General features: G+C 34.7%; 3 protein-coding genes across 3 annotated transcripts; 2 read left to right on the top strand and 1 right to left on the bottom strand.

Annotated features, from left to right (window-relative positions):
- Positions 1-2,087: 2,087 nt before the first annotated feature.
- On the top strand, positions 2,088-7,418 carry LOC114380322. Its single transcript, XM_028339324.1, has 2 exons — positions 2,088-2,641; positions 7,325-7,418. Exons 1-2 carry the CDS (start codon positions 2,088-2,090, stop codon positions 7,416-7,418), a joined length of 648 nt encoding a protein of 215 aa, XP_028195125.1.
- Positions 7,419-8,795: 1,377 nt separating this feature from the next.
- Positions 8,796-17,860, top strand: LOC114380545 (DDT domain-containing protein PTM-like). Its single transcript, XM_028339654.1, has 9 exons — positions 8,796-10,158; positions 10,675-11,370; positions 11,545-12,466; positions 13,155-13,440; positions 14,222-14,346; positions 14,470-14,933; positions 15,047-15,075; positions 15,785-16,366; positions 16,448-17,860. The coding sequence occupies exons 1-9, from the start codon at positions 9,338-9,340 to the stop codon at positions 17,455-17,457; spliced, it is 4,935 nt and encodes a 1,644-aa protein (XP_028195455.1). The 5' UTR covers positions 8,796-9,337; the 3' UTR covers positions 17,458-17,860.
- On the bottom strand, positions 17,842-25,173 carry LOC114380546 (AP-2 complex subunit alpha-2-like). Its single transcript, XM_028339655.1, has 13 exons — positions 24,728-25,173; positions 23,155-23,240; positions 23,003-23,068; positions 22,044-22,189; positions 21,832-21,952; positions 21,534-21,731; positions 21,135-21,397; positions 20,354-20,434; positions 20,044-20,208; positions 19,880-19,966; positions 19,111-19,237; positions 18,512-19,006; positions 17,842-18,417 (listed from the first exon to the last, which is right to left on the bottom strand). Exons 7-12 carry the CDS (start codon positions 21,138-21,140, stop codon positions 19,002-19,004), a joined length of 471 nt encoding a protein of 156 aa, XP_028195456.1. The 5' UTR covers positions 21,141-21,397; positions 21,534-21,731; positions 21,832-21,952; positions 22,044-22,189; positions 23,003-23,068; positions 23,155-23,240; positions 24,728-25,173; the 3' UTR covers positions 17,842-18,417; positions 18,512-19,001.
- Between the last annotated feature and the right edge of the window lie 757 nt (positions 25,174-25,930).

The raw sequence follows: 25,930 nt of genomic DNA, 5'->3' as shown, positions 1-25,930 counted from the left end.
AAAACTTAAGAATTCACTATTTCTTAAAAAATAGTATTTTTATATAGAGGGATTTTTTTTCTCTCTTCTAAACTACTTTTTATGCCAAATTCTAAACATGCAGTGAACTTTTTTATATAATGATTGATTGGCTTTTATAGTTGAAATTATTTAATTTACTAATGGTAGTTGAAATTAATTGACTCTTATATATATATATATATATATATATATATATATATATATGTATATTAAATTAGATCATAGTAAATTAGGCTTTAAAAGAAGTATTGATGTAGCATACAATGTTTTTAATGTAGTATTTACGTTAATATATATTTTAATTCACAGTATTAATTATAGGAAATATTAAAAGTATTAAACAATTAACTTTAATATTTTTACTCAAAATTATATTTATTATATCAAATAAATGCAATTTTTGCTTACTAAATGTATGAGTGCTCATATGAATTTTTATATATCAAAATTCTACCGATCTTTATCATTATATAAAAAGTTTAGATTATAATCTATATCTATATATTATAAAAGAAGGTTTTATATAATTTGTAAGCTGCTACGTGTTCTCCTTTGGCTCATTCTTGAATTAAATGTAATTAAATCAATTCTAATTAATTAATTAAATCAAATCAAATTAATAAATAATAAATAAAGATTTAATCATTGGTTTAATAATTTCATTCTTTCATTTTTAAATTGCTTTAATTTTTCATTAAATCTTAAATTTTGAATTTTCACTATAATAATAAAAAAAGGTCAAGTAAATAGTGATATCTAGATTAATATGTCATATCACATATCATATACTATACAAAAGACCGTTGCTAACTGTGACTATCAGCACATGTGTCATGTTTTAATAAACGGATGTCAAACTTTTTACATTTCAAATTTAACTCAATAAATAAATTATAATTTGAATTTTGAAATGAAAAAATAATTAATTAATTATTGATTAACAGGATCACAATCTTAATGTTTATAATACATTTAATTGATTTATATTCTCCTTCCACACTTTAATAACCAAATAATAAAATAATATTTTTAATATTTAAATAACTTGAATAATATATATTTTAATATTTTAATTCCAAATTTAGCTCAATTAATAAATTATAGTTTGAAGCTTGAAATTAGAAAATAATTAATTAGTTATTGGTTAACAAATCACAATCTTAATATTTATAACACATTTAATTGATTTATTTTTCTCCTTCCAGACTTTAATAATAAAATTTTAAATATTTAAATAACTTGCACAATATATATTTTAATATTTTAATAAAATTATTTTTAAAATCAACTGATATTAATGATTTGAATATTTAAAATAATATTTTAATTATTATTATTATTATATTTGTAATTTAAATATTTGATATTTAATTTGATTCAATTATATATTTTATTATTAGTTAATTTTATATAAATATCATTTTATATAGATAAAACATTATTATACAATTTTATACGTGATTTCCACTCATTATTATCATTATTGGACGTGATTTGCAAATACCGATTTATATATTCTGATTGGTTTCATTTTAAAATCCAACAAAATCTGTTTTTATTAATTTTATTTTTATAATTTGAAATTAAATAATTAATTATTGGTTAACACAATCACAATCTGAGTATTTACAACACGTTTACTTGATTTATTTTTCTCCTTCCAGACTTCAATAACCAAATTATAAAATAGTATTTTAAATATTTAAATAACTTGCACAATATATATTTTGATATTTTAATAAATTTATTTTTTAAAATTAACTGGTATTAATAATTTGATTATTTAAAACAATATTTTAGTTTTATTATTATTATTATATTTGTAATTTAAATATTTGATATTTTATTTTTTTATTTGAAGTGGCCATAAATGGATTAATACTCAATCAGCAAATATTTAAGCGCAAATGAAAGTTATACTAAAGGAAGCAGGGTCTTATACTAATGCATGTAGTAGCTATAAATGGATCCATTGACTGTCACACTAAAGGAAGCAAGGTCTTAGACAAGGGGATCCTCTCTCCCCTTATCTGTTTGTGCTTTGTTTGAAGTACTTTTCCAGATATATGAGCAGCCTCAAGGATGATGCCAATTTTAAATTTCATCCCAACTGTGCAGGTATTCAGCTATCTCATTTGGCTTTTGCAAATGATATTATGCTTCTATCTAGAGGAGACATCCCTTATGTGTCAACTATGTTTGCCAAACTTCAGCACTTCTGTAGGATTTCAGGGCTTTCCATCAGCTCTGATAAATCTGCCATATACTCAGCCAGTATTAGGCCTCATGAGCTTTCTCATATTCAGCAGCTTACTGGATTTAGCTTGGGTGACTTCCCTTTTAGATACTTGGGTGTTCCCCTTTTATCATCTAGATTAAATGTATGTCACTTTGCTCCCTTGCTTTCCAAGATTACTGACTTGATTCAGGGATGGAGCAGGAAGTCTTTATCTTATGCAGGTAAGCTAGAGTTGATCAGAGCAGTTATTCAAGGAATTATGAATTTCTGGATGGGGATTTTTCCTTTGCCTCAATTTGTTCTGGACCGGATCAACGCTTCATGCCGTAATTTTCTATGGGGCAAAGCGGATATTGGCAAAAACAAGCCCTTAGTTGCTTGGTCAGTAATTTGTTCTCCGAAAAAAAAAGGGGGGTTTAGGCCTTTTTAATCTCAAGGACTAGAACCTTGCGCTTCTTTCCCGTATCCTGTGGGACTTTCATTGTAAGAAAGATTCTCTATGGGTTCGGTGGGTTCACCATTACTATTTCAGAGGGAGCGATGTGTGGAATTACAATACTTCTTCATCAGATTCAGTTTTGATAAAGAAAATCATTCAAATAAGGGACTTTATTATCTCCAAAGAGTTAAGTACGGAAGAGGCCAAAAAGAGGATTCAATCTTGGAGCACCAATGAACAATTGCTTGTTGGCAAAGTCTATGAATACATTAGAGGTGTCAAGCCTGCTATTAGTTGGTGTTCTGTTATATGGAACCCAACAATCCCCCCTAAGATGTCTTTCATTCTATGACTTGCTAAAAGGAACCACCTGCTTACTCTTGACAAAGTTGCTTTTTTGAACAAGGGTTCCCTCTGCCCTTTATGTTCAAATGAGGCTGAGTCAAATGCTCATTTGTTATTTTCTTGCAGGAAATCTCTCCAAATTTGGGCTCACATTCGTGATTTGGCTCCTTTCCGTAGACGTTTCACTTCTTTGCAACGCATTACTAACTCTTTAATTAGGGGCAGATCCACATCAGGTGTTTAAGGAAAATTTCGTTGCCTGGCTATAGCAATTACAATTTACTGCATCTGGTTGTCTAGGAACAAGCTGATTTTTGAAGATTATCAATTTTATGTAATAGAGGTTATTAGCAAGATTAAATTTCTTATGTATAGACAAGCGCACCTGTTGCATTTGTTTTAGCATCTTGATCTAGGCCTTCTTGTATTAGGGAGACTTTTGCTTTTCTCTAACTGCGGGGTATGTCCCGTTTATTGCTGTATCATTTTGGGTTTAATATAATTTACATTCCCCCCCCCCCTCCCCCCCAAAAAAAAAGACTAGGGACTAAATTAGAAGAATATCTTCTAGGCCAAAATTTAGTCTTGTACCCGCAACCAATATGGCAAAAAGGAAGAAAAAAAAAGTGATTAAAAATCCCAATATAATACATTTTAGCTTAATAGCTAATTTGCAAGTTATCTAGGATCAATTAAGTCCATTTAATTTCTAAAGCCTAAATTAAATTAAGTTAACTTTCATTATCCTTATATTCAACATTGTTACGAATGTGGGTTTGAGTCTAATTCAATTTTACTAAATCAATTTATAAGATGAGGATTACTTTTCACTTATATACTCTATCTCGATATTATATTTAACCAATATAAGACTTCAACACACTGCCTTTTGTTCACAACTATTCGCCACAATATGGGACTTCAACACACTTTTATTTACTCACAACTACCACAACCACAACTAAGGTGACTAAGACCGACTCCAATTAAGGTGGCTTTTCAACACTCTCCCTCACACTCAAGGCTATTCGCCTAGAGTGTGATAAGTACAAAAACCCACCAACGGATTTAAGATAGGCTCTAATACCATTTGAAGAATTTTTGTAGAGATATATATTTGTAAAAGAAGGATATCTTCAATATTTTATTCATCTTCATTACAAGTTTTATGGACAAACTTGAAAGTCTCCTTCATAGGACTCCTATCTCATCTACAATGATTGGGTGGGGTGATTCTTTTCTCTAAAAAACAATTCTTTGTAAACTTAACATCCTAATGATAATATCTTTAAATCTAAACAATATCCTAAAGATAATATCTTTTAAATCTATGCAATATCTAGAGATTTGAAATGAGAAATTTGAATTATTTCCCAACAATCTTTCCCTCTATTAAAATTTCCAAATTTCATCTTTATGAGTACTAGATGGTCTCAATTTGTGAGCTATCAACTCTGATGCCACTCGATTGCAAGATTGGACATAGAGGGTGGCACAATAGGCTAATACCATCTTAATTAGAAATGAGTTATGGGTCTAACTTAATACTACAACACCGACTTGTAAGGTGAAGGTTGTCCTTCACTTATATACATTATTTTTGCCTTATCACTGGCCGATGTGGGATCTCCAACAAACATGTTCCTAAAATATGTTCCATCAAGTTTGCTTTGAAGTTGTTGATGACTATATCTTTGACAAGTAAGTGTTCTCCTTAGTAGGTATATTACAAAATTAATTTTTGTCATTCCCATCAATAAGAAAGGCATGATTCTTGTTCTAAAAGCAGTTAACTTCTTTGGAAAATTCATATAGCAATTAATTGTCACCCACTATTCATTTTTGTTAAATAATACATTGTCGCCTACTATTTGATCCAAAATCTTCTCTAAATTCCTTGTCCCATTTTTTTCTTTTTAGTTCACTTGCTAGTTTCAAGACTATTTAAGAGATGCCCTTTCAGGTTTGTAACTCCTCATTTTTCTGATTCATTTCCCTCAAATAACACTTCCCACCCATTAGTGCCTCTACCTTGGATTTCACTATTTGCTCATCACTGTTAATTTGAGACTTAGCCTTGGATCTCACTCATTTCTCCTTTATCTCCTTAAAGCAAATGAAGAAAAAAAGGTTAACTTATTATATATGACTTTTTTTATCCATTACTCAAGTGAATAAGGTATCATTGAATACAAATAAACATCAAATGATGAGCATCTTGTATGTATGGGTTTCTTGTTTGATTATGATTTAACCATGTTTAGGTTTACTTGTTTAAGTTTGTTTTTTATTTTAGTTTTTTTAATCTTTTATCTAAGGTTAAACCTAAACTTTCTTACTTTTTCTTTTAATTCTATTTATTTTGGGCCGAAGTTCAGTCCTATACTCATTACCAATAAGGTCTAGTTAGGGAAAACAATGATTAAAAAGCCCAACTCAATATCTTTTAGCATAATAAATGATCATTTGGGCAATTAGGTTTACATTCTCTAAATATATCATTCTCATTTCCTCTTCTTTCTTGTATCTCCGCCGATTCCATAACCATTCGAGAAATGCATTTTCTTGTTCCCAATTCCTCCATTGTCTGGTTTTCTTCTTTTGATCCCACTCTCCACCCATCAATGTTACTACCTTGGATCACTATACGCCCATCCCAACTAACTCAAGATTCTATCTTGTATCTTGTTCATTTATCCTATCTCCTATTACTTGAAGCAAGCGAAACAAAAAAATTAGGTTATTGGAGATGGTTTCTTTCCGATCCATTACTCAGGTGAGTGAAATATCATTGAATACAAATATTGGATACTATGATGTATGTCCTGTATTTATACAGGTGTGTGTATGTGTTTTCACATTTAATTATGTTTAGATTTTTTTTTTCATTTTGATTTATGATTTTTTTTATCCAGGATCAAACATAATTTTTTTGTTATTTTCCTGTTGATTTTGTTCATTGCGGCTAAGGGTGTTAAAATATAATCCAATCCAAAAAAACAATAACAAAAACTTATTTTTTAAAAAAAGCTTGACACAAGCCATTTTTTATGGGATTTGTTTGGATGATTTTTTTGTCTAATCAATTGGTTCGGTTCAATTTTCAATTAGTGTTTCCAAACTGAATCATACCAATAATAATAAAATTTGTGATTGCTCACAAAAAATGTGGTTCTCAAATGTTTACATAAAGATTTTCTTGAGGTATATGTGTATAGGCCCTTACCAAGATTTTTCTCCCTTACATTGTTTGATTTGTTTTGTTTTCCTATCAATTATGGTTATATATTCAAGTGTTCCTTTTTTTTTTGTTAGAATCTAATTATTTAATTGTTAGTTTTTTTTGAAATGGGTGTTTAAATTCACATGATTAAGACACATGTTATGTCATGTTTGTTATGTTGTATATGATTATTAGATGTAGTTAAATAGTTTAAACCTTGTTGTTTTATTTTTTTTATTTTTGTCTTACATCTTTTGCTTTTTCTCATGTATGGATTTAGAAAAATTATAGTCAGATGATTCTATGACTAAAAGTTACCATGCTATGAATTTAGTATTTAGAGTTAAAGACATCCATTATTAGGATACTAAAATGCCTGCTTGTATAAGGATGCGTTAGTAAAAACTAAAGCATGCAATCAAATTCAAACCACACTTTATTGGATCAGGTCAGATAAAGTTTTTTTAGAAAATCATCAAAATCCGTTTTTGCCTCTAAACAATGTTGTTTAAGGTTTTGGGAGTAAATTTGTGATTTCTTCTTCATTTTCTAATAAAGTTTTTTTGGTAAAATAATAAGTGTGACTTATTTATTACTCATCGTGAATTTCTTTATTTTAGGGGAGGGGTTGAGTATTTATATGTGCAATATAAATTACTTAGTTCATAAAATATAATATTATTTTAAATAAATATCATCTTGTTTTCTTCTATGATGACCATTGTGCTATAACATTTTCATAGTTGGCCATTTTCCAATATTAGTAACTATGAATATGATAATGCCATAAAGTGTAAACAAGTTACTCATGCAAACAATCCCTACAACAATATAGGAATAAATATAAGTAGATGAGGCATTTTGAAGCAAGCTTTGAACCCTCCGATGAGATAACTTCAAGATGATGTTGCGACACTCTCATGAAGGAAACATGAATGACATCAAATAAGGTGTTTGCAATGCAACCATTAACAAAACCAATGAACTCATCCAGAGTTAACAACATTAGAAACAAACAAATGTTGAATGATCTTAGAAATTCATATATGTCAAAAAGGTGTGAGACACACTACTTTGGAATACCAATGGTTCCAAACGATGACAACAATTCTATTGGCAACAATGCCTCCAAGTCAATCCTAGACTTGTGATCTCTCGAGCCTGAGTCACTCGATGATTCATCCTCCATATCACCATCATTCTCCTTTCCTCCATCATTCTCAACCACTGACCCACCTTTTAATCAAGTCACTCCAACTAGTGATTCCTCCTTCCTCCCTTCATCATTGTCTTACTCTGATTTGACCTTTACACTACTCCTTGCCTTTAATTTCTCTAATCCGACCCTCTTTTGTGCCAAGTCTTTGTAAAATCCATCATCCTTTATGAGTATGGTGGGGACCTCTGCGCTGTCTAAGTCCTTAAAATCATCACCCTCGTAACTAACCCTACAAATTGCATATGAAAAACACAACTTTCCCGAGAAACACTCAATTTCTAGGAAAATCCTTTAACACATACTTTCCAACAATCGTCATCCTTTAACCCTATTGTTGGTCGCTTCACCTCATTCTCATTCTCATCCTCCTCTCTTCTTCGCTTCCTTGGGCAGCTCCTCAATCGAGCAATTGATAGTTTCATTGTTCAATTGATAGTAGAATTGGAACCTTGAGATAGATCCTTGGTAGAAAGTGGCATTCATTTTTGTTTCCTAACCAACTTTTTATTGGAAAGTTAGGATTTAAGCAGATCTAGCAAAAACATGTAAATAGAGCAAATGTATTAGAGAAATGAGAGTGAAAATGGAAAATGAGATGTGGATTGGATAGAAATTGGAGAATAAAAAAGATGGAGAAACAATTAGTGAGAGATTGGAAAAGAAGGGAAAACAAGTAGCATACCTTTTGATAGGTAAGAATGGAAGTTGATGACGACTAATTTGAAGATGATGAATGTTTGAGAATAAGAAGGTGCGAGAGGGGGAATAAATGAAAAGGAAAAACCTACATGAGTGCAAAAGTAGAGTGAACAATGGGTTTGTTTATTTTTTTTGTTTTCTTTATCTGTAAAAAATTTAAGACATGTACTAAATGGTTTACAACAACTCATACATTTTGTTCAACCTGAGTTAGACTCCATTGGTGACAATGGATTTGTTTTAATGAGTAAAGTGAACAATGAGTTTGTTTTTTGTTTTTTTGTTTTCTATATCTATAGGAATTAAAGACAGGAATAAAAAACTTTATTAGAATAAGATTGATTAAATCCAATTTTTAAAATAATTGTTGATAATAAAAATAATTTCTTGCTTAAGGACAATTTTTACAGGTAAAATATCTCTAATCATTTTCACTCTTTTATTCATGGTTGATAAAGGGAGAAAAAAAGGGAGGGAACCATTTTAAATCTTGTGTTTCCCGGCATAATGGTTACAAATTAATTTTTTTATCATTCAAACTAAAATTTCTTGATTTTGGTTTGAGTGAACAACAATGTTTAAAACGAGTGTGCACTGCAGTGACGTCGATTTCCTTACATGCAGCGAGTGACACGGAGATGACTCAGGTGTGCGCCAACTCGGACGAGACGAGTCAACACACCCTCCGACTCGTCCAAGTACACATATGAACAACGTAACTCGGTAACTGAGTCTCTGAACAAACAAAACCAAACTAAATCCCATTGTTCTTCATTCCATACTCTGCATCTCTTCACTAGGGTTGTTATCTCTTTCCTTTTCTGCCTCTTTCGCATCTTTTTATACCCAATAATCACACTCTTCACTCATCTTCAATAATCCCTTTTGAACCCTAGCAGCAGAGGTTTGTTCGTTCTTCTCTGTTTCCCCTTTTCCAATTAATTTCTCGCAAATCATTTCTCCATTTTTCCCAATTCCCAATTTCCGTTCACTCCACTCCTAGATTTCCATTTCCTCTGTCATTTTCCCCTCACCGTTTTGCAGGATCCGATTGAACCCTAGCTTTCTAATCGAAAGTTTGCTAGGAAAAAAATAAAATTAAAATCAGAGGCACTTTCTGTGGAGGATCTATCCTAGGGTTCTAATTGTAGAATGGAACCGCCGGCTGCTCGACCGAGGGGTCGACCGAGGAAACGAAGAAGAAAGGAGGAGGAGGAGAATGAGGCCGAAGCAAAAAGGCAGGCTATGGGAACGCGAGCCATAGCTTTGGTAGGGAGGTACGTGCTCAAGGATTTTCCCGGAAACGGAATTTTTCTCGGGAAAGTGGTGTACTATGAGTGCGGATTGTACCGGGTGAGTTACGAGGATGGCGATTTTGAGGATCTCGACAGTGGAGAGGTGCGCACCATTCTCGTGAAAGATGATGAGGAGTTTGATAAAGACTTCGCCCGGAGGAGGGCCGCGTTGGAGAAATTGGTGGCGAAGAAGAATAGTGTAAAGGCCAAAGATGTTTCGGAGAGCCGTGGTGAAGGGAGGGAGGAGCAATCGGCCGTTGGGGAGGCTGAATTGAAAGGTGGGTTGGTGTTGGAGAAAAATGAAGGAGAAGGGAACGAAAATGATATGGAGGATGATTCTTCCAGTGACTCAAGCTTCGGGGAAATCGAGTCTGGGACTACTGATGCAGAGTTACTGCCGCCTATGCCGCTGCCGCCGGAGTTGCCCTCGTCGTCCGGCACCATTGGTGTACCGGAGGAGTCTGTATCCCATTTGTTTGCTGTATACGGATTCCTCAGATCATTCAGCACCCAGTTATTTCTTATGCCATTCACACTGGACGAGTTTGTGGGTGCTGTAAATTGTCGTGTTCCAAACACGGTGTTCGATGCCGTTCACCTTTCCTTGATGAAAGTGTTGCGGAGGCATCTGGAAGCCCTCTCATCGGAGGGCTCAGAGATTGCTTCCAAATGTCTCAGGTAATATCTATTCCTTCAATCCGCGATAGCAACTCTGTCAGCTATTGCAGCCACCAACCATGGGTTTCATGGTTGCGTCCTGCATCCTGTATTCCTGTTGTCATCGGCGAGTCTGTGACCAATTGGACTTTTTAGTTAATACTATGCCAATTTTTATGCTCTTTTAGTTTTATTTGGGTACAACTTAAATTTTTATAAATATAATTGATGTAAATCATTTTTCAATTAAATATATCATATATAATTGATATGGGGATTATTGGCTTTCCACCATTTTCTGCGACAACATTGTTTTAGGGGTAAGAATGGGGTTTTGAAGCCTATATGGTTATATGTTGATGATTTTGCTGTTATAGCATGCTAAAGGTCTCTATTGTAACTGCAATGGCTGCTATTGAAAATCAGTCTTTTGTTTGAATACCTAGGGCTACTCTGCTATTTCGCAATAGCACCGCTACAGCATGCCATTGACTACCATTATTTTATTAATAAGATATTTTGTTTGATGTATAACAGGTGCTATGATTGGAGCTTGCTGGATTCATTGACTTGGCCAGTTTTTGCAATTCAGTATTTAGTAGTCAGTGGACACACAACTGCTCATGAATGGCGAGGATTTTACAAAGAAGTTTCCACCGATGAATATTATTTGTTGCCTGTGAGTAGGAAGTTGATGATATTGCAAATTCTCTGTGATAATGCTCTGGAATCTGAGGAGATTGTAATGGAAATGAACATTCGGAGGGAATCAGAGGTTGGGATGGATTATGATGGAGAGGATATCCTTCCTTCAGAAGTTGGGCTTAGAAGAGTCCAGCCAAGATATGCCAATACTCCAGCTTCTGAGGATAAAGAAGCTACAAAGTTTGTTTCAGCTTCAAATGCTGTGAACCAACCTGGGAGCTCTATTTCATATTCCAGAGATACAGAAGGCACTGAAGATGGTGATGTTGATAGAAATGGAGATGAATGTCGCCTTTGTGGAATGGATGGGATCCTGCTTTGTTGTGATGGGTGTCCCTCTGCTTATCATTCAAGGTGTATTGGTGTGTTGAAAAATCATATACCAGAAGGGCCATGGTATTGTCCCGAGTGCAAAATCAATATGATGGGGCCAACCATTGCAAAGGGAACATCACTTCGAGGGGCGGAAATATTTGGAAAGGATTTGTATGGGCAACTCTTCATGGGTACCTGCGAACACTTACTTGTGTATGTTCAGCATCTTCATACTTTCATTTATTATTGTGATGCTGGATCAGTAGGTAGTATTTCTGAAGTTAATGAAATTTGAAGTTCAGTTCGAAAATCCTTAGACTCGAATTTGGGCTTAATCTTTTTTTTATGCACTTTATCCTTATGATCTTTTATTGTGGTTTATTGTAGGCTGAATATTGGGAATGATGAGTTTTGTCATAGATATTACAATCTGAATGACATTCCCAAGGTTCTCAAAGTGCTTTATGGATCCACGGAGCACAGGGCTATATATCATGATATTTGCATGGCTGTGCTTCAATATTGCAATATTCCAGAAAGTACTTTATTATTTCCTCCTTTGGGTGAAACCCCTCTAAGTCCTGCTACTCAATGCAATGGCAACGGTAGCAGCAACGAGTGCCCTTCTTCCAAGTGCTCTTTGGTAAATGGTCAAATTGGTAACTATGACCATGCAAATGATACAGTAAATCTTTCTTCCCAAACCAAAGAAAGCACACAAGCAGGTTTTGAAAAGTGTGAACGCAATGTAACCAATGATCCTGCATACATGGGTTTCTCCTATAAGCCTTTGTTGTACATTAATCACTATGCTCATGGTGATTTTGCTGCATCAGCAGCTGCTAAATTTGCCCTTCTTTCCTCAGAGGAATCTAGATCAGAGGGCCATGTGTCAGACAATCAGAGGAAAACTGCATCTGGAAACACTTACTTGCAAGCAAAAGCATTCTCACTAACAGCTTCGCGTTTCTTTTGGCCAAGTTCTGAAAAGAAGCCTGTGGAAGTTCCAAGAGAAAGGTGTGGCTGGTGCTTTTCTTGTAAAGCCCCTGCTTCAAGCAAGAGAGGATGCATGTTAAATCATGCAGCTCTAAGTGCCACAAAAAGTGCTGTAAAAATGCTTGCTGGTTTTTCTCCTATAAGAAGTGGAGAGGCAATACTTCCTAGTATTGCAACTTACATTATATACATGGAGGAATGTCTACGTGGTTTAGTAGTTGGGCCCTTCCTAAGTGCAAGCTATAGAAGGCAATGGCGTAAGCAAGTGGAACAGGCACCAACATTTAGTGCTATCAAACCACTTTTACTTAAAGTAAGTGATTATTAAATTTTTAATTTGTTCTATTGCTATATTTTAGTTTTTGCAAATAGTTCATTTGTTGTTGAAGGCACACATTATCATTTAGCTAGTTTTGCATTTGTTATTTTGACTTATCTAGTCTCCCATGTAAAATATACTTCCTGCAACAGTTGATGCTGATTCAATGAGCGAAAAGATGCTGAATGGCTTTATGGATGATTTCTATGACTGCTTTTCTTTGTTTTATGAATTTAGGGCTTTATACAGATCTGTATCTCTTTTTGTTATGAAATTCAGCACTGGCACCAGGGACTATATCACTCGTGAAGTAGTTATTTAAGGATGCCTTTTACCATTGATTGCCTTGCTGCTTCAAGTAACTTTATGTACTTGAGTAGATCTTGTATAACATGTTTGGGGCTGTATTCAATTACTAAATGTGGGCATACATATTAGGGTGGTTGTGTTGATATGATGTATTAGTTTTACATTACTTTGTAGCTTTTGGATTGTTGACAGTCAACTTGGTTGCTTTAAATAGTTTATGCTGATGTTGCTGCCTGTCACTGTGATCCTTTTCCAGAATGGTATATTATCTTGCCTGTATTGGGAATATCTCATGATGACATTTCTTGCATGTGCCATATGAGCAACTTTGTTAACCCTTCATTTTCCAATAGCTAATAAATTTTCATTTCAGCTTGAGGAGAACATTCGAACGATTGTTTTTTGTGGGGACTGGGTTAAGCTGATGGATGATTGGTTGGTTGAATTTTCCATGGTACAAAGTGCCTCATCTACTCTTGGAACAGCACAGAAACGTGCACCAAGTGGTAGGCGTTACAAGAAGCGGTTAGCTAATGATGAAGCTACAGCTGATGGTTGCCCTGAAAACTTTGTGTGGTGGCGTGGTGGCAAATTCACCAAATTTATATTCCAGAAAGCAGTCTTGCCAAAATCCATGGTCAGGAAAGCAGCACGTCAAGGTAATTTATTTTTAACCACACACATTATACCAGAATATAGAAAAGAGAGAATAGAAATGAAGTCAAAATGAAACTTCTATTGAATAGCAGAATAAGGTTCTCCCTTCTAACCAGAATTAGCAAGAGTTCAGTAATGAAGGTGAAAAAATAGACTAGGCCTCTCTTTGCCCTGGAATTTTGAGAGTCCTGGCTCTCCCCCTTAACTTCCCAAATGCACACAATACCCTTACACCTGGTCCTCTCTTCCCTTTTTATACAAGCCAACCCTCATTCCTGTGTAATTAACAGAATATGTTATAACTAACAGATTCTCAACTAACTGATCAACTTGCTTGTTAAATGATCTTCCAATTTCTTCCTTCAAACATCCATTTTCCTAATTAATTTTTTGGGGTTGGGTGGGGTCTAAGTTCAGCTTGACTTGATTTGAATTATGTTTTTCTTTAATTTATTGTTTTGTGAACTAATTAATTATAAGATTTATTGCAACATTATATTTTTTAATTGAAATATTACATTACGTGCATATGTTAGTTGAGATGACTAGTTAGCTTTCAAGCTGAATATTGGGTGTTCAAGATATATCTGAGTGTTCAACATACAATAGACTCACCTGATATGATCAAGGTTTGGATCAAGTTAGGTTGAGTCAGTCTACAAAGCATATTGAATGTTTCAATTTGATTGTCTCCCCTGCTTTCCTGAACACTAGTATTTGTGAATTCTTTTCTGCTTAAATTATTAGGGAATAAAAACATGTTCTGTTTATTGTGGGGTACAGGTGGTTCAAGAAAAATTTCTGGCATTTTTTATGCTGATGGCTCTGAAATTCCCAAGAGAAGTAGACAACTTGTTTGGAGAGTTGCAGTTCAAATGAGTAGGAATGCATCACAGCTGGCACTTCAGGTTCCCTATTTTCATCGAGTTATATTTCAAGCATTACCTATAACTTTGTTTGGCTGTAAGCATATTGGATCTTGCAAGCTTGGTGACTTGGTGACTTGGTGAATATTTGATTATTTGCATCAGGTCAGGTACCTAGATTTTTATCTCAGATGGAGTGATCTGATTCGTCCTGAGCAGAACATCCAGGATGGGAAAGGTCAAGAGACTGAAGCTTCTGCTTTCAGAAATGCAAATATTTGTGACAATAAACTTGTAGAGGGGAAAAGTTGTTATGGAATAGCTTTTGGGAGCCAAAAACATCTTCCTTCTCGGGTGATGAAAAATGTTGTTCAAGTGGAGCAAGATCCAGAAGGAAAGGAAAAGTATTGGTTTTTTGAAACACGTATTCCATTATATTTGATAAAAGAGTATGAAGAAGGTAATGGAAATATGCCATGTAATGAGGAGCACTTGAATACTGCATCTGAGTTGCTGCACAGAAGGCGGTTGAAGGCTATCTGCAAGGACATATTTTTTTACCTAACATGCAAGAGAGATAACTTGGATGTGGTGTCATGTTCTGTATGTCAGATGGGTGTTTTAATTCGGTAATAATCCTAGCTTGATTACTCTTTCATTCATCTCTTTTTTCCCCCTTCCCAGTTTGCTCTTTGCACCTGTTTTCTTTGAAGATCATAATTCCTATCTGCTTTGATTTCAGGGATGCTCACAAGTGCAATGCATGCCAAGGTACTCATGATTCTTTATTTTGCTGTCCTAAGTTTCCAAGATAATCTTGAAATGTGAATGTTGTTTAGTTTCTTATATAATGACTTGTATATAATATATAAGTATATAATATTGAATTAATAAAATTTTTCATACTTGGAATATAGACCTTTTTTAGATTACTACCTAACATTCATTTTTTATCAACGAAGTACTTGAAAAAATTTTCAGTTTTATTTTACTACTTGCCGTTAGTCACCTTCCGTTAAGTGATTATGCGGCAGACGGAGTGTCACATCATCATGCCTTGTCACAGACACTTCATTGTCACGTCATTGAGGGTGATAACGTGACAATGAGGTGTCCATGGCAAGGGGTGATGTTGTGACATTTTGTCTGTCACGTCATTACTTAACGAAAGACTACTAACGACAGGTAGTAAATGAAACTAATTTTTTTTTCAGATACATAGTTGAAAAAAAATGAATGTTAGGTAGTAATATGAAAACGCCTTATATTACAGGTATGAAAAATTTAATTAAGCCTATAATATTTCTATATAATTAACAGTTATACACAAACAATACTTTGTATTGATGTTTGAAATTTAAAATCCAAGACTAAAATCTGCTGGTTGATGTGAAAGATTAGAGGATGTGGTTATGATATCTTTAGCTTTTATATTATTCTTGTTCATAAATGTATCTTATTTTAATATTTTGTTCCTTAGGTTATTGTCACGAGGGCTGTTCAACAAGATCAACAGTCTCGGCAAATGAAGTTGAGTACTTGACTACATGCAAGCAATGCTACCATGCCAGATTACTTGCTCAGAAAGAGAATACTAATGAATCTCCAACCAGTCCATTACTCCTACAAGGACGAGAGAATAACTCTGGGACATTTTTGAATGGATCAAGGCCTAAATCTCATGATCAAGTACTGAAATCTTCCAGGACAAAGGCTAATAATCCCAACGTGAAACAAGTTACTCCTGTGACGGCTTTGAAAGGAACAAAGGCTAAATATTATGAACAAGAACCGACTTCTACCAGGACAAAGGATAATAATCATTTTGGCACGCCTCAAGTTGCTTCTGAGGCCACTTTGACAGGAAAAAAACCTCGCAAAAATTGTTCTTGGGGTATTATATGGCAAAAGAAAAATAATGAAGATACAGACAATGATTTCTGGCTCAGAAACATACTTTTGAAAGGGGGTTCAAACATGCCACAGTTAAAACCTGTTTGTCACTTGTGTCGGAAGCCATATATGTCTGATCTGACGTATATTTGCTGTGAGACATGCCAAAGTAAGTTTTTCTGTAGTGAATAATTGATAAAATGTTAAAGGTGATTATATTCATTTATCTGATGTGTTTGTTTTTTCACAGATTGGTATCACGCTGAAGCTGTTGAACTTGAAGAATCCAAAATTTCTAGTGTGTTGGGCTTCAAATGTTGCAAGTGTCGAAGGATAAAATCACCTGTTTGTCCATACTCTGATTTGAAGCCTAAGAGACAAGAGGGCAAGAAGTCACGCACAAGGACTAAAAAGAAAGAGCATTCTGGAGCAGACTCCGATTCTGGAGCAATCTATTATGATATGAGAGATTGTGAAGTTGCTACTCCTGTCTTTCATGTAGAGGATGATCCCAGTCATGTCTTTCCTGTAGAGGGTGATCCTACTCACGTCTTTCCTGTAGAGGATGATCCTCTTCTTTTCTCTCTTTCGAGTGTTGAGCTGCTAACAGAACCTAAGATGGAAGGGGATGTTGAGTGGAACAGTGTCCCTGGGCCAGGGCTTCGGAAATTGCCAGTGAGAAGGAATGTTAAGCATGAAGGGGATGGTGATGTTTCTTTTGGAGGTATGCCTGCAGATGTATCTCCACCTTTAGAATATGCCTCTGCTGTTGACTTTGACAACAAGCTGCTGAATGACTCTGATAATGTAAACTATGATGATTACATGGATTTTGAACCCAATACCTATTTCTCTCTAACGGAACTGCTGCAGCCAGATGATGGTAGTCAGTTTGAGGGTGTTGATGTGTCTGCGGACTTGTCGGGATATTTGGAAAATTCTAGTACCCTTATTCCTGAAGAACGTGGAGATGATAAAACAGAACCTGCATTTTCCTTGCAAGACACCGGCGGGGACTTGTCAGGATATTTGGAAAATTCTATTACATTTATTCCTGAAGAATGTGGAGATGTTATGACAGAACCTACATTTTCCTTGCAAGACACTGGCTTTAGTTGTATGAAATGTTCACAAATGGAACCGGCCCCTGATCTCTTTTGTGAGATTTGTGGGATTTTGATTCACAGCCAATGTTCGCCTTGGGTTGAAATACCATCTAGGCTTGGAAGTTGGAGGTGTGGGAATTGCCGGGATTGGTAATAGGCTGATTTTGCTAGTTCTCTTGGTGGCGGCGTTGAGTCCTCTGGAGAAGTAATTTTGTAATATAATCAATCATGCAAGCTGGTTGCAATTAGCTCACCATGGATGAATTGAATTCTTAGCTCTGCGACCTTGGGGGCAAATGATGAGTGATCAGAGATGTTTTTCAACCTGCAGTCGACGGTTTTCGTTGATGCTATGGAATCATGGGATATCGGCTGATTTTGTTCCCTAATTAGTCAGTCCACAGAAACAGAAATTTGCTCTGGTGTCAGAGATAAGCAATATTTTTTTTACAATGCTTCTCTGATGCATTATTTGTATAGATTAAAAATTAAAAATTCACATTTGTTTTTGAGTTCGGTCAAAATTAAGAAACTGCACTCAATTTAAAGCTCTTTTATACTGCATTCTTATTCATTATAATTTCATTGCGAATGCAAGATTTTTGCAATCTTATATGAAACCCATAACTTAAGCATTTGAAAGCAAAATATATTTACACGCCCCATCCTATTATTGAAACTAGTTTTTAGACAATGAAGGTCTACGGTTGCAATTTGCTCTATACGACTACTATGTGCACCACGAATAATCCAGTAAAAGAGGAAGTATAAGAAAATTCAACCCTCGCCAAAATCGGAGTTAATGAGCACCACTTAGTGCAGAAAGAATCTAAAATTTGCCAACCAACCCAGAAATTCCGCCATCCATTGCTCATGGTTTTGTACCTCCACCCCGCGGGTGGAGTTAGGCGTGGTTTACAGGTGTGTAACTAACATCCATCGTTGACCTCAATACTGTCATATAAGTGCAGCCAACATTGCTCCAGCGTCTGTCAAAGCTTCAAGAGTGCTGGCTTGTTGAGTGTCATTGGAGGTTCTTGCATAGGTATATGCATATCCCGAAGCAACTGTCATTCGCAGCTCTGTTGTCTGCAGGATCCGTTTCAATTCTTATCTGAACACCATTTATAAATAAAATGTTGAAATAATTACGTTTCAGATATCAACGCAACATCATTCCTAAGTTCAATTATGAATGCGTAGCAAACCTAATAATGTTGACAATCGATTAGCAAAAACAGCTGCTCAAAGGAAAACTATCTCATCCCTGTCTGCATGCTTAATGAAAAAGAAAAACAGTAATGACAGTCAAAGAAAATGATCATTTGATATCTCGAAGTTGGTGCAGATGAAAATTGCCTTCTTTCATTATTTTCATACAACAGATTACTTCAAGAATTGTAGATTAAACTCCTAGCAGGAACCACAATGAAATGTGTAGTTCAACATACACTTACTAAACAGAGCATCGCACTTGTACTTTCTGAATGGAATGTTATACTTGCAACAAGATTGTTTGGATTGGGGTCCTAAGGCAGATAGCAGGAAAAAAAAAAAGGAAATAAACAAATAGGTGCCAAAAAATTGAACAAAAGTGAAAAAGGAATTTAAAAATATCATACAAGTCCGGGGCAACTAGTTAAATGGTAGCTATTGAATAAGTTTGCCAGTTCAAGCAGTGGAAGGGGTCTAACTCCTCTAACCTGCAAAATCAACAAAATACAGTGACCATAAACAAGACTTACAAATTGAATTAACTCACTCAAAACTGAATTGGTAAATACACAAACTTGTAGCAGATACATACCACTTCTTGAAGCTTTAAAGGTGGTCAAGAAAGTGATTTTCCATTGAGGGGAAAATTCTTCAGCAGATACAGGTATAGGCTCAAGAAACTTATTTAGGACAGCTAGAAGGTGAAGTTTGGCGTTGACCTACAAAAGGGCACAAATGAGAATGCTGTCACAAGTTGAACCCAGGGGTTCATAATTAAAATTGAACTCTTTTTCCAAACTTTAGAAATGAAATGTAAAATATTATATTACAATCATATTTGAGATATTTCAATTTCCTCAGTAACAAAGATCAGATTAACATAAAAGAACACATTTTTTATAAGCTAAAAAATTTTAAGATTTCAATTGAAATTTGAGGAAAAAAACCTGTTTGTAAAAATAATCGTGTTCGGGACATCAGCTGAAATTTGCTAAAAAAGTTTTTTTTTTCCCGGAAAATAAGTTGTTTTCAAGCATTTGAACATTTGTTGTAGCTTATGATTTTTTCCCAATAACTTTTTTTTTCTCTATAATCAATTATTGAAATAAGTTAAATCACCAACTGGACCTTAAAGCAAAATCAACATGATAAAGGTTTCAGATTACAAGCTGGACTTCATGAGAGATATCTCAAGATAATTTGTTTTAATGCAATATAAAGTTGCAATGGGCCAAACTCTTTCAATATAAGTTTTTATGTAGTAGCAGTGCATGTTAACTGTGTTTGGCATAAATTCTGAGGGAAAGAATCCCATCAATTTTTGAGTTAGCTACATAGAACACAGGTTTAAATTTATGTACCATATTGTTATCAAACTTGTATGAGAAGTCAAGAACAGCTACATCCCTGCTTGGGTGGAGATTAATGATTTTGAGTGGACATTGTACCTATGCAACCAAAAGAGGAAGTTTGAACAAAAAATAAAATAAAATAGAAAGCTTTCACAGTAACAATGGTTTCTGACCTGTGACCGGGGAGGTATGGTTTCTGGTACTAGTGAAAGCTCCATCTTCAAATGAGCAGGAGGCAACACTAAAGATTGAACAGAGATAAGAGGAGAAGTATTCTTGTTCCCCAAGAAAAGAACCAAATGCCCATGATGAGCCCTCCACTCTGCTTCAACACCAATCTGTTACAAATACATAAATGTGCAAAAAGCTAAGAACACCAGAAATCTACTGTAAGCTTTAACCTAACTTAAAATGTCATAGTACGCGAAGTAAAAAAAAAACTAACCTAGTTTCAATGATATTGGTGAAAAATGAAGAAAAGACCTGAATATAAGGATCCTCATATAGAACACCACTATCCTTCAAGCACAAAGAACAAAATCTTTCACCAGTATTTCCAATGGGCTGCATATACAAAAGGTGAAATTGGTTATTTTCCAATACATACAATTTGTGTTGAATGGAGAAATGGAGTCTATAGGGGAAAGGGTAAATGGTCTAAAACTTTTTTTCATTCTAGTATAGAAGTTTTAGCATAAAAATTAACAATGTGGTTCATCCCGAATCTTAATTGTTTGTGCCAAAGAAAATGAAAGTAATACATAATTATATATATATATATATATATATATATATATAGTGACAAACATACAAATGGAATTCTGCAGTAGCATTCCAGTAATGGCACCTTCCATGGCTGATAGGAATACATTGGGTAAAGCAAGAGACTTGATTTCTGAGTTATTATGTTGCTACTTAAGTGCCTGTTTAGTTAATGGCCAAGCAGCCATTGGTGATTGAAGAATTGATTTTGTACAGTACCCATGTTTGTTTGGGTAATTTTTGTGGTGGAGAAAATCAGTTGTGGTGGGTAGAATTCATTTTGGAAGAAGTGGAGTTTTTAAGCTTTTCTGTTGAGTTGAATTGATACTGGGCGTGATTTTGGAATGTCTCATTTATATTCCAAAAAGCATATCTACTTTACCAATCAAACAAAATCATATTTTCACAATTCAATTTTAAATATTATACTCAACAAATCAATTTTTCCAAATTCAATTTTACCAAAATTTGAAACAAATGGACCCTAAATCAATGAAAGTACCTGCATGGAATCGGCCTGCTCTCCAGCAGGTACTATGGCTGATAGGGATTTAACACTGCAGCACCTTCAAGTCCCATATTTGAATTTGAATAAGAGTGGACACTGCTACTGGGAGGGCTCTCAATAGCCAACGAACCCAAGATATCGCCAAGGAGATCAGCAAGGGGGAGGCTAGGAATCTACTTTACTCAAGGTCCCATTTTCCAGGGATAAACTTTGATCTGTTGAATTATTATCCTGAATAAATTGATGTCAGAGTCAACCTAGGAAGCACAAGGAGAAACATTTTTCAATTAATATGAATGATGGTGTTAAAATTTCAAGGCATCTTTCTTATGTTGACAAAAATGATATTGTAAAAAACCACATAAAAAAAGGTGTAGGTAGAGAAGAACTAACCACATTACTGCTTGTACTGGGGCTCAGCATCTTTACATGGCTAAGTTGGCTGACAGGTGGAGTTCCATTAGCAGGACATTGGTCAGTTACAACCAAAGCATTTGATGTTTGTGAAAGCTACTGGGCTCTGAACTTAATAACACTTTGCTCAGTAGTATTGACTTCAGTATCCTCAGCCTTTTTTTTAATCAACACAGACTGAATTCAAAGTAGAACAATGCTTTGGACCTCATGATGACTAAACCGATCAAACAAAATTGTACAACAAATGACTGTGCAATAGTATAGCAAAAAATACCTGCCGCTCGGGGAATTTAGGCATTTCAGCCAATATATCCATTAGAGCTGCACCTTTTCTACTCAATGCAAAATATTCAACAGCTCATTGCTGTATCTCAACTTCAATGCAACCATCATACCTAAAACATTAGAAAAGTAATTAGAAGAACCTATAGCATATTGCAAACCATAGAGCAATACATAATAAATAAATTGAAGGGTAAATCTCACTTCTTAAATATTGCCCCATATCTGATTCTGTAGCTCAGGGTCTGCTGGTTGAGTGTGCATAAGAATTTTAGCATATGTTGAGAGAAGAACAGGAATGGTAAAAGTGTATGAAGGTGTCCAAACTCTCCAAGGATATATGCACTAACCTGTTGAAGTGTATGAAGAGGAGAAACAGATATTAACTTCGTACTGGATAAAAATCAGACCTCATGCTATGTTCCAGTGATTCGATAAAGTAAAAAATGATTTAGTGACAGCAAATATGACAATACAAAGGAAAGTTCATGAATAAACAGAAAAAAATAATTTAACATTCAATCTAACTACCTAGTTCTCCAGCACTATCCTCTATCTTAACGGTAATTTTAGTTTTACTACCAGAAAATTCAAACCGAATGAAGGAAAATATTCTAGAGATTTGGACAGACATAACAAACTGCTAATAAAATCCTACAATGGATCTCATAACGAATACTCTAGTAAGCTATTAGGTGAAGACAAATGAATAGTTCAATATCTCTAACATGCCCTTTCATTAATAGCCCTTTGGGTTGAAGTGTAGACAATGCACAGCCCACCTAAGTTGTGAAATGCAACATTTATTTATATTTAGCAGAATAGAGAAGACATGAATCAAACTCTTGATCATTCGACCCTAGATGTCTCTTTCACAAAGATTAAGCAATTTGGTGACAACACAATGTTCTTATATCTCTAACACCCCACCCCTTTCTGGTGAAGGCAGGGGGAGCCAAACAGAATTAAACAAGAAATATTTTTTCTCATATTTTTGCCTCCTCATGAACATTTAAGTCATCTTTCTCTAACATGAGTAAATGCCTCCCATGAACATTCTACAATTTAGAAACCACCATCACTAAATGATACATTAAGTCATTAACTGATAATTCTTATCCAATATCAACTAATACCAATTGAAAAGTATTGAATGATCATACCTTAACCATCGTTTCATGTATAGCAGGTTTGTCAAGATACACTCGAGCTTTTGCTGCAGCATAGGGCTGATCAAGGACATAAAAAGTGCCTTATAACGATGTGTATACAAGCAAAGAACAAGTACAATACTTGCTACAAATTTCAAACCCACCTGTAGGTCTTCATTGTTTGTAACAAATGTCATCACTAATAAATTCTCCAGTCTTGTCAATTAACTGAAGAATAACATCAACATACCTGTAGTATAAAAATGGTAAGATATCAATATATAAATAACAACAATAAGTCCGCTTCATGATGGCTTGGGAATTATTTAACTAAAGGTCTATTCTATAAAATGCTGCACAAAGTTTTCGTTTTCTTTCCATCATTAATGTTTAGAAATCAATGATTTACAGCTCATGTTCGAAAAGGACACAAACTAGTTCCAGTAATTAGTCTTTTACAAAATTTTAAATTGCTCCATACATTTTGGTCCTAGGAATCTTAGTGTTACCTTGCTTTTTTCAACAAAAGAGATTTTATTGAGAAAAGAAAAAGGCGCAAAAACTGAGCACAGAGCATCCTCTGAAAAAAAAGCTGCTAAGATGGGAAAAAAAACCCTACACATTCCTTCTGTGTGCTTCTTTTGATTAGAAAAAATACCCAATCACACTTATGACAATGCCCAACACCATAAAGAGCCAGCAAAAACTATCCAATCCAACAGTAGCGCTGCTAGAAACCAAAACATTGGGCATGTTCTTCCAACAAAGAATTAGAAATACATCAGTTGTTTGAAACATAATTAACTACCCAAAGTAGTCACCCCAGTGTCCTTGGTTCATTAGATTTAGATGCTATATAATAGTCAATACCTCTGGAAATAACCTATATGGGCAGTTCAGCAACTACAGAGAGACAACAGAAGTTACAAAAGGCTTGCAATTATTGTAAAGAGAGTACTCAATAATGGATGGCTGTTGCAATAACATAAAGTCATTCTTATATGAATTTAATTTGTATGCACTGTCTGTAAAAAAAAATTTACGTAGGCAATAGGAAATCACCAAATTGCCACAATTATCCTATTCATTAATATGCTGTGGCAATGGGGTGAATTCTTATTGGGTGTTTATGTAAAAATGTTTTACACTAACAATACATATAAATTATTAAATTAAACTCTTTATATTGTCCAACGTTAAGCTCTGTCAGTATTAGTGACAATCTTCAGTTCTTACATCATTGTCTTTAGCAGCAACATCTAAACTAATGTCAACAGCTGAAGAAAATCTCATGTTGATCAAATGCTATAATAGTGAATAATTAATACTTGCCAGTTGCCATCCATATCAAGTTGAATTAAGCAACCAAAGAGACACGAGAAGCGGATATTCAACCAATCATGGACCTAACAGTATACTCAACAGGCACCTGAAAGGATGAGAAAAAATGCTGATCTGTCAGCACACTCCACAATACACAAGCTACCAAGAGTGTATTTGTTACACACATACACTGATACACGCCAGCCATTATGCATCAAACAGTAACTTACTATTCAAGTCACACATACATGTTACGAACAATGCAAAACAAATTATAACAATTTCCCGCGCAAACGACGACGCACATTGACGTCACAAACTCGGAAACTCAAGTTCCAACTCGGCGTCGCTCATGGCGAGAAAAATCAAACGCACGTTTCGTGAAGTCAAAAAATGCGAAAGAGAAACCCTAACCTTCTCGGTTTTGAAGCGCGTTCGGATGTTGCCGTGTTCCTAGTCGACGCGGAGCCTCTCGTATTCCTTGTTCTGGCAATTGCGGATGTCGCTGATGAAAACGGGGAGACCTCTCATTCCGACAACGCCATCGCCGGTTAGATCCTCCGCCGAGAGGGAGCGGAGCGCCGCCGTCTCCCTCTTCTCCGGCAGCAGAAGGATCCGGCAACGCAATTGGTGTTGACGAGATTCAGATTCAGCTCCGATTCATAACGGAAAATGTGCAGAGTGAGAGAGAGAGAGAGAGAGAGGGAGGGAGGGAGAGAGAGAGAATGGAGCGAGTGAAAAATGAGAATCAAAAACTGAAAAACCCGCTAGGCGGGGCGGTGCGGTGCTGGAGTGACCCATGCTAACCGATTATTACTATTACTGTAACACCTGCAATTTTGCTTCATCATCGTTATTATCCCTCACCTAATGCTTTTATGAGTTTTTCTTTTTAATAGGACAGGTACAAAGTAATGATTAATTATGTGTGTGTTTCTTAATAAAATTGATTTTGAATAGAATTAATTTTGGTTAGAATTGATTTTGAAATAATGTGATTTATGTTATTGTTCAAGTTAAGAATGATATCTTGATTCGATTAAAATCAAGAAAAAATTCAATCTTAATATAATATAAAATGTTGTTAATGTAATACATTTTATATTTCTACTATTAGATTTTTTTAAGGAGTATTTTTAGAGTTTGATTAATATTATAAGGTTTCTAAAGTGATCTTAAAACATAATAAATATAACAAAAAATAAACTATGCATGATGTATCTTTTTATATTCTTTCGGATCTATCTCAAGCGATTTGTTTTTCTTTTAGCCTTTTCGCATTTTCACGTTGAAGGTTGGGAAATTGTGTATCATCTTAATTATATGCCTATCAAATCATATGATGATCATGAATATTAGATCATTGACCGAACCTTTATCCAAATATGGATCGACCTCATTATGATAGATGAGGTCAAACACTTTGGTCTTATCTCAAAGCCACGTCAATATTATTGACATAATCGCTTAAGATGTATACTTGAAGATTTCGGAAAAATAATTATGTCAGTTATGAAAAATCGTCCTTGTAATATTACTTTCTAAATGAAAGTATATAACTTGACACTTAAACTAAGCACTCAACAAATTACAGTTTTTCATTTTTTTTCATTTGAA

The sequence above is a fragment of the Glycine soja genome, chromosome 12 (genome assembly GCF_004193775.1).
Source record: "Glycine soja cultivar W05 chromosome 12, ASM419377v2, whole genome shotgun sequence".
Classification (NCBI taxonomy): Eukaryota; Viridiplantae; Streptophyta; class Magnoliopsida; order Fabales; family Fabaceae; genus Glycine; species Glycine soja.
This window is presented reverse-complemented; position numbering and strand designations above follow the sequence as displayed.

Excerpts from the sequence above, each read along its gene's own strand:
- LOC114380322 (XM_028339324.1), top strand. The coding sequence starts at position 2,088 with ATGAGCAGCCTCAAGGATGATGCCAATTTTAAATTTCATCCCAACTGT. Across the intron at positions 2,642-7,324 it reads AACAAGCCCTTAGTTGCTTG|GTGTGAGACACACTACTTTG; the intron begins GTCAGTAATTTG and ends TATGTCAAAAAG.
- LOC114380545 (XM_028339654.1), top strand. The coding sequence starts at position 9,338 with ATGGAACCGCCGGCTGCTCGACCGAGGGGTCGACCGAGGAAACGAAGA. Across the intron at positions 13,441-14,221 it reads CAGGAAAGCAGCACGTCAAG|GTGGTTCAAGAAAAATTTCT; the intron begins GTAATTTATTTT and ends TGTGGGGTACAG. Across the intron at positions 16,367-16,447 it reads TTGCTGTGAGACATGCCAAA|ATTGGTATCACGCTGAAGCT; the intron begins GTAAGTTTTTCT and ends GTTTTTTCACAG.
- LOC114380546 (XM_028339655.1), bottom strand. Across the intron at positions 19,967-20,043 it reads CCATACCTCCCCGGTCACAG|GTACAATGTCCACTCAAAAT; the intron begins GTCAGAAACCAT and ends TTGGTTGCATAG. Across the intron at positions 19,238-19,879 it reads ACAAGTTTGATAACAATATG|GTCAACGCCAAACTTCACCT; the intron begins GTACATAAATTT and ends GCCCTTTTGTAG.